The sequence below is a fragment of the Corapipo altera genome, unplaced genomic scaffold (assembly GCF_003945725.1).
Source record: "Corapipo altera isolate COAL_440 unplaced genomic scaffold, ASM394572v1 46, whole genome shotgun sequence".
Classification (NCBI taxonomy): domain Eukaryota; kingdom Metazoa; phylum Chordata; class Aves; order Passeriformes; family Pipridae; genus Corapipo; species Corapipo altera.
In genome coordinates, this window is record NW_020884883.1 from 1,628,014 (window position 1) to 1,641,599 (window position 13,586).

General features: G+C 34.0%; 1 protein-coding gene across 5 annotated transcripts in view; it reads left to right on the plus strand.

Moving 5' to 3' along the window:
* The window catches only part of CSMD1 (CUB and Sushi multiple domains 1), a 1,093,278-nt gene that overhangs the window by 875,481 nt on the left and 204,211 nt on the right, over positions 1-13,586 (plus strand). For all 5 annotated transcript variants that reach the window (XM_027640975.1, XM_027640976.1, XM_027640977.1 and 2 more), the window contains 2 exons: positions 497-666; positions 7,204-7,360. In XM_027640975.1, the coding sequence (XP_027496776.1) occupies positions 497-666; positions 7,204-7,360 (327 nt within the window). The remainder of the gene's footprint in view (positions 1-496; positions 667-7,203; positions 7,361-13,586) is intronic.

A 13,586-nucleotide genomic window follows, 5' to 3' on the forward strand; every position in this document is an offset into this window, starting at 1 on the left:
TAGTTTTTTGATTTTATTCCAGGTAGAGAAAAACATGTTTGAATGATCTTGATTTATTGTCAGATTCTTTTTTTTTCCCCCAGCAGCTTATTGTCTGCTTTTTCTAATACTTGTTTGTAAAGCACAATGTAGAAGTAAAATCAAAGTTATGTTTATTTCAAATGTTGCCACAATAACTATATCTCAATAAAATATCCAATGTATATAGTATCCAGGCTAACCTGCATTATTACCTAGTCTGATGGGAGGACCAAGGGATAAATTGAAGGTAAAAGCAGATAAGTGCATATAATAAACAGATTCAGTGAAATGCAGGAGATAGCAACTTTGATAGGGTTTCTAGGAGTTGTTCTTACAGATATCTGGTAGAAATATACTTTTCTTAGATAGCCTGTTAGAGTTTTCGTAGGGTTTAAATATTACTACTAATAACCCATATTTTCTTGAAATGGATAATTCACTTTTTTTCTTTTTTACATGTGTCTGTTTTCTTTAGCTGAATGTGGAGCAACTGTCTCTGGAAATGAAGGAACATTGTTGTCTCCAAATTTTCCATCTAATTATGACAACAACCATGAATGTATCTATAAAATTGAAACAGAGGCTGGAAAAGGAATCCATCTTAGAGCCAGGAGCTTTCAGCTGCACGAGGGAGATATTGTTAAGGTAATAAGAAAATAATTCCACTTTCTGTCATGTTAAACACTCACAATGCATGAACAAATCTGGTTTTAGTACCAGTTATCTTTATTTTAATTACAGTTTCTGACACAAAATTAATGAATTGTAAGTGGATAGCATCACTTCCTTTATACTAGAGTCAATATTAGATGCAAAGAAACTATAGGTTTGAGAGTTCAATTACATTTCTAGAAGTATTAGACTGTTTAAAGTGGTTTAAAATGTAAAAAGAAAACATAAATGTGAACTTGGAATTTGAATACATAGTATTATTTTATGTTTGCAGCAATACTTTTAAGTGTAGCACAGAGATTTTTTTTTTTTTTTGCCGTGAACAGAACCAGTGGGGTTTTTTTCCAATAATTAATTTACTCATTTAAGTAGAGAGAAGCTAGCTAACATGGTGGCATTGAATAAATCTGTACTTATAGATGTCTTTCATTCTTTTAAATTGCAGATAACATTTGAAATACAGCCTAAATATCCATAGATTTTGAACATGTCCTTTTCTACAGCATGGCCATAATTTGTGTGTTCTTAATAATGGTTGCTACATTCTTGTACTGAAAATCATGACATTCATCTGAAGTGTTGACCATACATGAAATTAGTCTTTCAAATTTATGTCTCCAAATTTTCAGTTAATTAATACTTAAAATCACAAAGTATTCAGCAACTTCCTTTCTGGAGATATCCCAGCACCCCATTTAACATGTTAGAAATTGCTGTCTACATTTCAACCTTGATTTGTGTTTTTCTTTTTTATTATTTGCACTGAATGCTTCCCACAGGCTTTTAAAGATATCATTGTTACAGATCAAATTTTGGTGACTATACTTTTATCCATTATGTTATCTTAAAAGATTCCTTATGTAATGAGTATAACAATTCAATTCCATGTTTTACATTTCCTGCAAAGAACAAGGCATTTAGACATAGGATGAGGTGAGGAGGAAAAAAGAAAAAATCTTCATTTTAATATGGATGCTTGTATCTTATGGGAGGGGTGTCTGAGGCACAAACAAGGTACCGGGGCAGTGAGGCCCAAAAGAGCATGCACCGACATAGATAACTCCATTGGCTAAAGAACTCACATGGGATGTAAGGATAAAAGAGTGGAGATTTTGAAATAAACTCTCTTTGCCCCACCACTGACGAGGAGCTGTATTTCTTCCTTGTTATACAAGGACCACGTCTGCTACAGTATCTTTGTTATTATATTTGTGCTTTTCAACAAGTACAGGCTGCATTTGACCATGAAATATGCAAAGCTTTGAGAATCCCCCAATAATATCCAAAAGTTGCAATAAAAGGAATGGCATTTTCTCCATCTTTACCCACTAAATTATTGATGATAAAATCCTGCATGCTTGTGTGGCCTCGATGTATAAAACACTACAAGACTTTGGCCTATGGTTTTGCTTTTAGACCAAAGAGAATTGAGTAGGCCAGCAAAATATGTGGTCTATATTGTCTTTTGTTCCCGTTATCCATGGTCTGACAGTGCAGATCCCCAAAGGTATTTTTGCTCTGAACAGATGTATCAGACAAGAAAGAACTTAATTGCCCACTGAGTTGCTTGAATGTGATACATAAGTCTCCCAGAAGCTTTGCACATATATGGTTTATAAATAATTTAATAAACTACCTAAAAATCAACAACAAAAAACCCTTAGAAAATCCTAAAGAAACATTCAAGAAACTCAGTTATCCTTCAGAACGTTTCATGAGTAATGTTGAGCATTCTTAATGATACTCCCTGCAGATATAAGAAAGATTTGCCTGAAAGAAAGCTGTTCTGAGCAATCTGTTAGATACTGTCTTCTTTCATAGATCTGTTAGCACAATACTCCTGAGGATCCAAAAGAAGTAAAGACAAAATTATGCTGATGTCTGAACTGCAAGGCCTGTTCTCTGATTCTGAGTCAACTGGCACTGCACAACTGTCATTTATACAATTAAGTTCTCTTCCACTATGGTCTCTCTAAAACCTGCACTTATGAAAATAAAGTCTATTTCCTTTCCATTCCCATGCCAGGATGTCCTTTTACATATTTCCATTGGAATCAGCCCTTTGGCAGGGTAGTGGATGTCGATGTTGCTTTCTCTACTATCTGCATGCAAAATATGAGCAAAATATGTTATAGACACTGGCCTTGTATTTTATGCCTCCATTGAAGAAAGCCCCAAGATTGCCTTGCAGGCAGCTTACAAGGGATACACTAAGGCTTAAAAACACTTATAAACCTTGTGCTGAAATATAGGGTATTTTCCCAGCTGAATGTCTTACTCTGTTTTAAAGGAAAGATATATGCATACGTAATGTTGCATTGGATGCAGGTGCCCATATGTGGGCAGTGGGGCTGCAGGGCCACTCTGTGAGGGGAGGCCAGAGTTGCCCCTTGCCAGACACAGTCAATTCCAGCCGTCTCTGACCCACCCACCGCAAGGCATGGCTGAGCCCACAGCCAAGGTGGGGAGTGGCACTGGGGAAACACATGTAAGAAAGGGCAAAAAATGTTACTCAGTAGTGTGTGATAAAGAGGACTGAATCAAAACTGAAATAATAATGTAATAATCCCAAAGTCAACCCACCAGGAGTGTCAGACGTTCCTGGTCACTATTTGTTTGAGGTGAGATCAATAAGAACTCCATGAAGATGTGATGAAGGGATTTTGAAATTTATATGGGAATAAGCAAAATAATGACAGCAAGCTATACAGGATTTATTTCCCGAGCCATCAAAGCAACATTTTAAAAGCATTTCCCTTTGGGATGATTTTAAGCCATAAAGATCTCCGCAATTAAGGAAATTTGCTAAACTTAGTTGTAAGGAATTTCCTTTTACTGTCAGAATTAGAAAAATTCTGGACTTTAGGAAAATCTAACCAGCATTTCCTTCTCCTTCAGGTGAGTGTTTTACATTCCCACAGCAGGTGCACATGCATTAGGGCTGTTACTGGAGCATTTCACCTCATGAGTAACTGTAGCACTGTCCTCTTCTTTTGTCTGAATGTTTTAACCCCAGCTAGTAAAGCAAACACTTCCCTTTTATTCCTCACAAACATTTAGGTGAAATGGGGCAACTCTGAATGCTCTGGCTAAATTTATCCTAGTGCTCCAAACAATGCTGTGATCATTCCCTGCTGTCCCTGAGACCAGCTTCTGCTGTTTCACTACATCTGTAATGTTATGCTCTTTAATCTTATACAACGAGGTGACTCACTCAAACTGTCTCTCAGAAACAGTCCCTGGCCTATGCAGCTCCTACACTAATGCCTTCTAGGGGAAGATTTGTGAGGGTGTTAGTAAGTCCGCATTAAATGTGTTCCAGATGTACTGACAATAAATATTGTGTAGACAATCAAGTTGCGGTGACTGGACTCCTACTGTGTCACTATTTACTTGCTTTGAAAATATAAACTACCTGCAGCTGTATATATTCAGCTTGGTATTCAAGTGGAAATATTGAGTCTGGATATTGAGGCTGAAGTGCACATGGTATAGCACATAATTTGCAAGATTATTTCTGACAGTAATAAGACTAGTGCAGGAGGAAGGGTCAAAACTATCACTTTCAAGAAGAATGCATGCAGGTTAATGACAGTAATTTGTGGGTAAAGTGCTGACAAAATTTGAACTTGAATTAGCGGGATAAAAATTTGAATTCCTGTAAAGTAATAGAAACAGTCTCACCATTTTGAAGGGCATATGGCAAAACTGAATACTTGGATTATCTCTTTATTTTGAAGCTTATCTTCCTCACTCGCTAACACTTCATCCTCCTGAACTCCCTGTTTTAACTGCCACTTGAAGTTTTATAATTCTTTGAAGTGGCTGCTTATGCTGAAATCTTGATAATGCAATCACAGTGAATTTGTTGGGGGTAAGAGGAAAACCAGAAGGTAATATTCCGTCATTCATCCTTTTGGCCAAATAGACCTTCTTTTCTTCATAACAGAGCATGTAATTGCAGCATGTGAATTATATTTCAAATGTATTCTCCCAAATGACTTAACATACACACTAAATATGAATAAATAGTGATAATGACTAGACTAGTTTATTAAATGTATTCTCTGCCTCTAGAGTGAATCACATATGACATGACACAATGGTTGCACACAAGCTATCTGTTTGATATGATCCTTGGCCCACAATAATTAGCATGGTAAAGAATTGTCAGGCAAAAAGCTGCTTCTTTCCTAGGGTTGGTTCAAACAACTTTTCAGTATAAACAAGGGAGATTCAGTGTTTGTATTTGTTCATTAAACTGTTTCAGTTATTAGAGTAGATATGTACCTATTTATGTCTGTAACATTAACAACAGGTGGACAGGTGTCACAGGTACAGATTGTGGCAGGGTTTTTTTTAACAGCTGCTTTCACACAATGTCTCTTATCTAATTTTAATATAATAAAACACTGATTTATTTGTGTATGGATTAATCTTGAGAGATATTATTTAATTTATTAATCCTCGCGTAGGACGAGTGTCTGTAACAGTCAGAGAGGTAGAATACTGTTGGAACAAGATATCTAAGGCACAATTGTAGTATTTACATGGGGGTTTTGTTTTATAGAAGAAAAAACACTTTTTAAACATAGGTAGCATTTTTAATTAATTACAATTAATAGAACATTCCATTCAAAGTATTATCTCATGAATCAAGTAAAATATATCTGTGGAAATAAGTCTTATGGGGAACAAATGCTTATTTACTTTGTACAATAGATTTCCAGCTCTGACAAAAAAAGCATAATCAGTCCATGAAAGTGATCTGTAGTTCTGTCCCACAACAATGGTTAGAATCTTGAAAGTAATTTTTCAGATACTCTTAGCACAGCTTAAAGTCATATTTCTTCCAAGAGGTAGACATTAAATATGTGTTACTGCATGTATGAATATTAAATAAAATTGATTGCATCTTCTGATACATCTCCTCTATGTGATATAAGACAATCTTTGCCTTAGTAATAAGGATCTATTGTTCTATCAATAGCTAGCACAATATATTATTTTTCAAAAGCTTATTTTGGAGAAGTTAATTATTTGTATCTATGTATGTTTATTAAAATAAATGTATACTTTTGTCTTAAAAAATCTTTTGCATGTAGTTTTTTTATTTTATTTTGTTAATGTTGACACTTGAGAGGAACATGGTACTTTCAAGACATATATCTATATTGATGGCATGCTGGTGTTTTCTCCACAGAGAAAATAGAACTGCTTTTGATTGTTGGTCGTCACATACAAATGTTGCAATGATCTGTCCTCTTAAAAGATGCCTTTTTAAATTTCATTAATAGATCTAACTGGACATTCAAATAGGAAGAAGTGTCTGTGACTCAAATATAACAATTTATACTGTTAAATGGATAATTTTCTGCCTCTGGCTGGAATCAGTATAAATCCTCACTGTACCTCAAGGTCTACAAGTGGAGAGATGAAGATCCAGAGTTTGAAATATTAACTGTAATTGTAGCTTTTGCACTAGTTGTCTATAGTCACGCTAGGACATATGAGATAAAGGCAAATTATCTTTCATATCACAAATCAGCTGTCTAAATTCATTACTTGTTTTTGTATAAGTATTGACATGATGTTTCATGTATGGTGTATATTTACACATTTCATATTGCTTATTTTTTCTGTGAGAAAGTACAGGTGATTTATTTAATTTAAAGAAGAAATTAGCTTTTTAAGTTCATCTTGAGAGAAAAAAACAAATCAAAACAAAACAAAAACAGAGAAGGCTATTTTCTCACTTTGAGGCTTTCAAGGTTTTGCAATAAGTAAAAAAAATTTTAACCTCCAAGCCAAGAGTTTATACTTATCCTGTGTTGGTGACTATTTAAAAGGGCATTCTTATTCAGTCTAGAATTTCAAAAAGCACAAATATTGTTGATATTGTTGATTTTGTACTCCATTGAGAGTTTTCAATAAAGTGACATGGTAAATAAGGACATCTCCACAATGAAGATGTGGAAATAGACTCACATATCTTTTTGAAGACCTCTCTTTCCTTGTTAAAACCTATAGTAACCCAAAAATTGCTGCAAGCTTAGAATCTGAAATAAAAGGTGACAGATTGACTGTAGTACCTCAACTCTGCTGTTGATATATCCAGACAGGAGGGAACAGAGTAGGCTGTAAGGGTTTACTTTCAATGGTGATTTCAGAACTTATACTTCTGTTGGCCTTTGTGAATAATCATGAAAAACAATTTGAGGTTATGAAATCTCAGAAGATAAAGTTGCATATAAATATTAATTTCTTTCAAGATGAGCTCTCAAAACTGAAAAGGAAAAAGACTCTAAAACACCTCAAGGGAGACAGAATACTTTAGTTTTCACTGAACTGTATAACCAAGGGGTGTGTACTTCACAAATCAGAAACGTTAAGTTTTGGGGGAAACTATTGGCAATACATAGCTAACTTTGGAAATTTTGTATAATGGTAAACTAAAATTTTTTAAATATTTAAATTTGATGTCCAGTTTCACACTGTTGTTTCTTCAAGGTGTATGATGGAAAGGATAGTTCTTCACGCTCTCTGGGAGCCTTCACCAAAAATGACATGATGGGAGTTACCCTTAATAGCACCTCTAACCACATGTGGATAGAGTTTAATACCAATGGATCTGATACTGACCAAGGATTTCAGCTGACCTACACAAGTAAGTAGTTCATAAATATGGTCTCATTAATTGCTTTGTGGGGAAATGTTTATTTCTTAGCTGTAGTGATTCATCATGGAATGTTGAAGATAGTTTCATAGAAGGTACTGTGGTTAAGAGACTGAGCTTCACTTGTCTACATGACTACATAGGTGTTAGTAATTTAAGAACGTTACTAAAAGCAAAATTGTAACTTTTTAAATTTAGCATGATTATTTTTAAGACTTAACGGAGTTTGAAGAAGAGTGAATAGTGAATTGTGACATGTGGGTTGAATATATTAACATTATGTTGTAGCAGCAAACATATAGAGAGCTAATTTTCAAAATGGAAAATTCAATCCCTGCAGTCAGATATTTAAAAAAAAAGAAAGGAGAAAAAGGAAAAGAAAGAAAAAATGAGAATAAAAAAATACTGTGTACCTGGGTACACTCTTAATGTGTCCTGACTGCTTGTCAGGATCAATGTGAAGTATGCTGGAAGGAGACCTGAGTGAACAAGTTTTGACAAGTGAGTGCACTTGTCCCACAGACTAATGTAACTAATTGAATCAATTTTGCTGGCAAAGCAATGAGTCTTTAGTGGGGAATAACTTTGTGGATAACTAGTTTGATTCCAACACACTTAAAAACATATTTTGTGCAGGTTTCAAGGAACGTCCAAGTTTCCTTTGTCTTGAATTTATTGCCTTTTACATTACTTCCCATGAGCTGCTGTTCAATCCTGCAGAGCAGACCACCACAACATACTGTGGCACAGAAATGTCATCATAGCTCTTTCTAGTAGATCTACTCGTTTCCCTTTGGACTGGAGCATGCTGTGGAATAAGTAGAAATCATTCACTTCCCCTCCTGTCTTTCTGCTGTGTGTGGTAAATCTCAAATTTTATCATTGCACCCTTAGAGTTTTTTTGTTACAGAACCACAAAAGAACCGCTAGGGAAATCTACTCTGCTTTGCCTAGAGAAACCATAGAATTTTTCCTTTGAAAAAAAAGGAACCAAACACCTGTTTAAAAAATAATCTTATTTTAAGGGTTCTGGTTTCAAGGGTCTTGAATCAGTTCCTTTCAAATCCTGCTTCACTGATCAGTTCCATCTACTGTTGAGAAACGTCATATTATTTAAAGATGGAATTTTGCCAAATTTCTACATCCAATAGCTTGATTTTATTGCACTTACTTTGCAATTCTAATAATATTTGCTCTCTTGTGCCATATTTTTCTGTGTAAGGCAAGATATTATAATTTGTGTCTTAAGGCTTTTTTTTCTGACTGGTTTTGAATCTGTTTTCTATTCTTCCAAGTATTTTCACATTGTGTAGTGTAGATAGAATTTGACATAGTCTTTTAATGGTGATCTTAATACTGTGTAGAGAAGCAAAATTCAGTTTCCTATGTCTTCATAACATTTTACTTTTCTTTTTTTTGTTGCCAAGTATCTCATTTATTTTATCATATATGATCAATTTGCAGCTGTTCATGTTGAAAAGCTTATCTATAATGACTTTTCTTCTTACTTTCTCTCACATAAGGCATCCCCATTTGTAAATACAGTCTAATTCCTTACATTTTACAGTATTTTCAGGAGCCAAATTCAATATAATAAATTTTGAGATAGTGACCATCTCACTAGGTGATTTCTATCAACTGTAACTGTTATTTCCAAACCCTTCAGTGTGGGACTTTTCAGCTTTTATAATTTTTTAAAATTTTCTTTATAATTTGCAATGTTCTGAAAACTGGTTGCAGTGCCAACTCACTTTTTCTGAAAGAGTCTAATCTGGTAATATCTTAACAATTAGATATACCAGAAATTTATACTCATTATTTGATGGGTTTGGAGTTTCTGGTGCAGTTCCAATTCAGCTACTAAACAATTGTGTCCATTTTGTATTTGGTAAATACATCAAACATAAAGTGATAATTATATTTTTGGATTAAAAAGGTTGTAGTTTACAACTGGAATTAACTTCCCAGAAAGATTACTCTTCAGTTTGTTTATTCAATTTTCAGATTGAAATATAATTGCAGATACTTTAAAATCACTAAAACAAAGAAAAAATTAAAAGGGTGCTAAAATATTGTCTCACTGAAGGAAATGAGAAATATATATGAGTGAATGAAATTGAACAATGAATAACATAAGACTGTTAGAGAGAGATAGGAGAAGTGATGATCTAATAAATATAGTGGTAAATTAGTTTGAGTTACTTCCTGTCTGGTTGCTGGCTTTTTGCTACCCACAGGGCATCATCAATTGCTGCCCTTAATTGTTGGTCTTTGTAGTACTTTTCTTCCTATTAATGCTATTGAAATTAAGAAGTTACACTGCAATGGGTTATTAAAAAGACTGTTGTGTTTACGATTTCATTTCTGTGCAACTACCTTTCCAACTTTTTTGATATTGTGAATTCTTAAGATAATGCTAAATTTAAAAATACAGCAGAAGAAAAAGCTAATGATTCATGAGAACAGAAATGAGGATAAAAAAACTTTGATCTCTGTTCATAATCTCATTACTGACATAATAAAACCAAATTCTATAAACTTAGAATCCGAGATGTTTGTATAAATTGTAGACATCAGAATATAAGCAGATATTAAAAGGAAATCTATAAAGGATTCAAGTTCTAAATGACATCTGATGATCTACGACTACAAGATTGTTTCAAGGAAATGGGTTTAACCCAATAGATAGAGTTACTAGAAAGGATCATAAAACATCTGTACTCTTTCTCATCTTAACTCTTTTGAGAAACTAAGAAAAATTTTGATTAAAGAATAAAATTATAATGATTTTATTTAAGGAAACTGCTTCAGAAAAATGAAGAATATTTTAACCTGAGATTGGTGGGGTAAGTATGAATAAGAGTCAATGAAACTGTAATATGAGCAATAGATGAATTTGACTCTACCAGAGGAGAAGAAAGACAAGAGGAACAAAGAAGAAAACTTTTCTACTTTTTGTAAAACAAGCTTGTATAAAACCACTTCCTTATCATGTGCTAGGAAGAATAATGGAAAGTGTCTGTTCACTTATAGTACCTCTACACTGTTGTCACAGGGAACTGTGAATGTTTATATTTCAGTGCTGAGGAAATGATGACAGCAGTTTCATGGGACTAAATTTTTTTACTTGAGAATGATCTCAGGTGTCAATAGACTATTCCATCATAAATGTTGTTTCAATTACATAGGAAAGTCTTTAAGTATAAGAAAGTGGATTATTTTAGTCTTAAGAATGAAACCAAAATTGTATAAGTTTTCCCTAATGTTATTTCTTGCTCCTCTCACACAGAATTGGCAAAAATAGCAAAGTTTTTCTTTGCCTGGGTCTCCAACATTTTTTTTAGTTTTTAACCATTATGGAAATTGTTTGTAAAATTCAAGGAAACAAAAAGAACTTTTAAGATGGCTTTAATTCCCTAAGAATAGAGGACATTAGTAGAGATCTGCATGTAAAAATTTATGTTTATGCATGTTGTAGCCGCAACTGATTCATGTAGTAAGTTGGTTTTCTTCATTGAGAAAATGTCAGTTATTCTTTCATAATTGCAGTTTTATAATTTGGGGGATCTTTTTTCCTCTGTCTGATTAGAACTTTTCTCCTTGAGACACTTCTAGTTTGTGGAGAAGATGTAGATATAGGAATTCCCACAGCTGGACCTACTTTTCCTGTTCATTGCTCATTTAGAAGATTTGGCCATTCTGGTATAAAGACAACAGTGCTTTGTGCTGTCATGTCACTAACATTTAATGTTAAAATGACATTTAGATAAAAACAAAATCTTATTGATGCCACACACTGACAGGCAGAAAAAGCAAAACACAGCTGCCTGGTAGAAGTAACAGACTGCAACTTTTAAATAAGAAGAAATGCAGTTCTGCTTCTGAATAACAAACAGGTAGTCTCCCTGCTGTCTCTAACCACTCCCCTATCAGAGTCCTGACACAAGAGAAATTTTAACACTTATCATGCAGAGAACTGAACTTACTCTGACTTGTGTCACAAGTGCTTCCTTGCTTCTGTTTAATCCTCATTCCTTGAACTCAGTAGTCTCACTTTTCTTAGTACTTTTCTGCACTAAAATAATCTCTGCACATCTCATATACAAATGTTTCGTATATGTTTTTTGAGTACTGTGTACGTTTTTTTGAATACTGCCTAACGCTGTCTACTGTATGATATATATATGGATGCACAGATCACTCAGCTCTATACTATATTTCACAATTTTCTCAGTTCCCAAATATTGGAGAAGAAAACACTCTTCCCTTCACAGTATCAGCTTGAAATCTCGAAACTCATTTCTTCTCATGGTGCCTGATGATAGGCGACTATATTCATGATGCCATCTACCCACGTATCGTGGTGTTATGATGTGTAAGGAATTCTACGACTGTGTAGAATTGCTCTCTGTGCTCTCTTCAGACCTGCAGGTTTTTACAAGGTCTCTTGCACTGGCAGTTGCCTGTCTGAGCATGAAGTTGCTTTTGGACCTTATACAAACATCTACTTTTTTTAGGAGCAGCTAATCTAGCACTCTATGGCAATTTCATGGTCCCTCAGTCCTGTGCAGTAAATAATAGAAGCAAAAGCTTCACTTATCTGCAGAATAAACCTTAAAAAACATTGTAAGGAGTCAGTGGAAGGGTCCATCCAGAAATACTGACAGACATTATCTGCAGGAACATGCACCGGACCACTTAGTACTATGTTCTACCTCACAATAGAATCGTCTGTGTTTCAGAAACATGCAGAACCAGTTACAGAGTTTATAAAGGCTGAAAATCATTTAGAAATTTGTAGTATGCTCTGCAGCTAGATTTAGCTTTCTGAAGGCCTTTCACTGACCCGTCTCTGATTTACTGCTATAGATTAAAAATTAAATTCCATGTTAGTTCCACAACACTTGTCTTTTATTTTATCCTACATTTCCTTGTGATGTGAAATTAGATATTCTTCTGCATTTCTGTGCTAAGATGGAAATGAGAGCTGGAAAAAAAATCTCACTAAGGATTTGTCTTTTTTGAGAGTGCATGTTATGTAGGTACAAATCATAACTTAATAGTAACTTCCTCGTATTTTGAATCCATGACCATTTCTTTCACTGAAAACAGACTTCTGCATGGCTATTATTACTTCTAGAGTAGTTCAGGCCCGTGAACTGTGTTCCATTCCAAGAACTTCTGCAGATTTAGGATTGTGTATAGATGGACTTTTTTAAATGTAGGTTTTAATATTTTAATTTGCATTTCTATATTTAGAAAGCATAGTTAGTAGCTTTAAAATATTCTTTTCATTGGCCTTAAGATCTACTCTTCAGTTTAAGAAAAGAAATTTTTTAATACATTTCTCAGACATGATGCAGTGGTTTGGCATTCTATTATTGCTAAAGATTTAGTTCTAATTTTCACTTTAAGTTCTGTATTATTATCATTCTTTAACCCTAACTCTTTCAAGGGATAGTGAAAGTGCATGGAAAGTGAATCTGAATTAGCATAATCTAAGTTTACATAAATGGTTTAAAACTGGCAAGTAATTTAAGAGAACCATGAACTGAAGTTTAATTTAGTTCATTTCCTATTCTACGGTAATTGAAAATGTTAGAATGTCAGTGAAAACAATGTTCTGAAACTGCAAACTCAGACAATTACTCTAGCACATAATCAGACTCAAATTCAGGAATATGGTTGCTTTGCCTCAGGCTGTATAATGTCAGTTGAGCAGAACAATCCAGTAATGAAAAGAAGCTCTTGCAGTTTCCTTTCTGTAACTAGTCTGTATATAAGATCTGTTCCAAATAGAACCTATACACACTGCAATAAAAATGTAAGATGAAACTAAATAAAAATAAACAAAAGCAAAAAAAAATTAAATTATCATGTCTTAACCTATGCATGCGTGACCTATTCATAGGTCCTTTAAGAGCAGTATCATTATGTAACTAATCTCAAATTAGTGTAAGTTGTATTGCATGTGTAGAAAAAACTATTCTAAAAGAAAATCAAAGTTTCAAAATTAAGAAACAAAAATTTCATTAATGCCAAAAGAAAGGTATTTATTAGAAATATTAATTCAGTTCACTTGTTCACAAGAATGATGATATCCTGATTAATAACATGATCATATAGTCTCTTACCTCTTTCCTGCCACACAGAAGTAAATTGCCTTCAGCTTTCAATATATTCAACATATATATAATTCCCCCCTTCCCCAAAATCC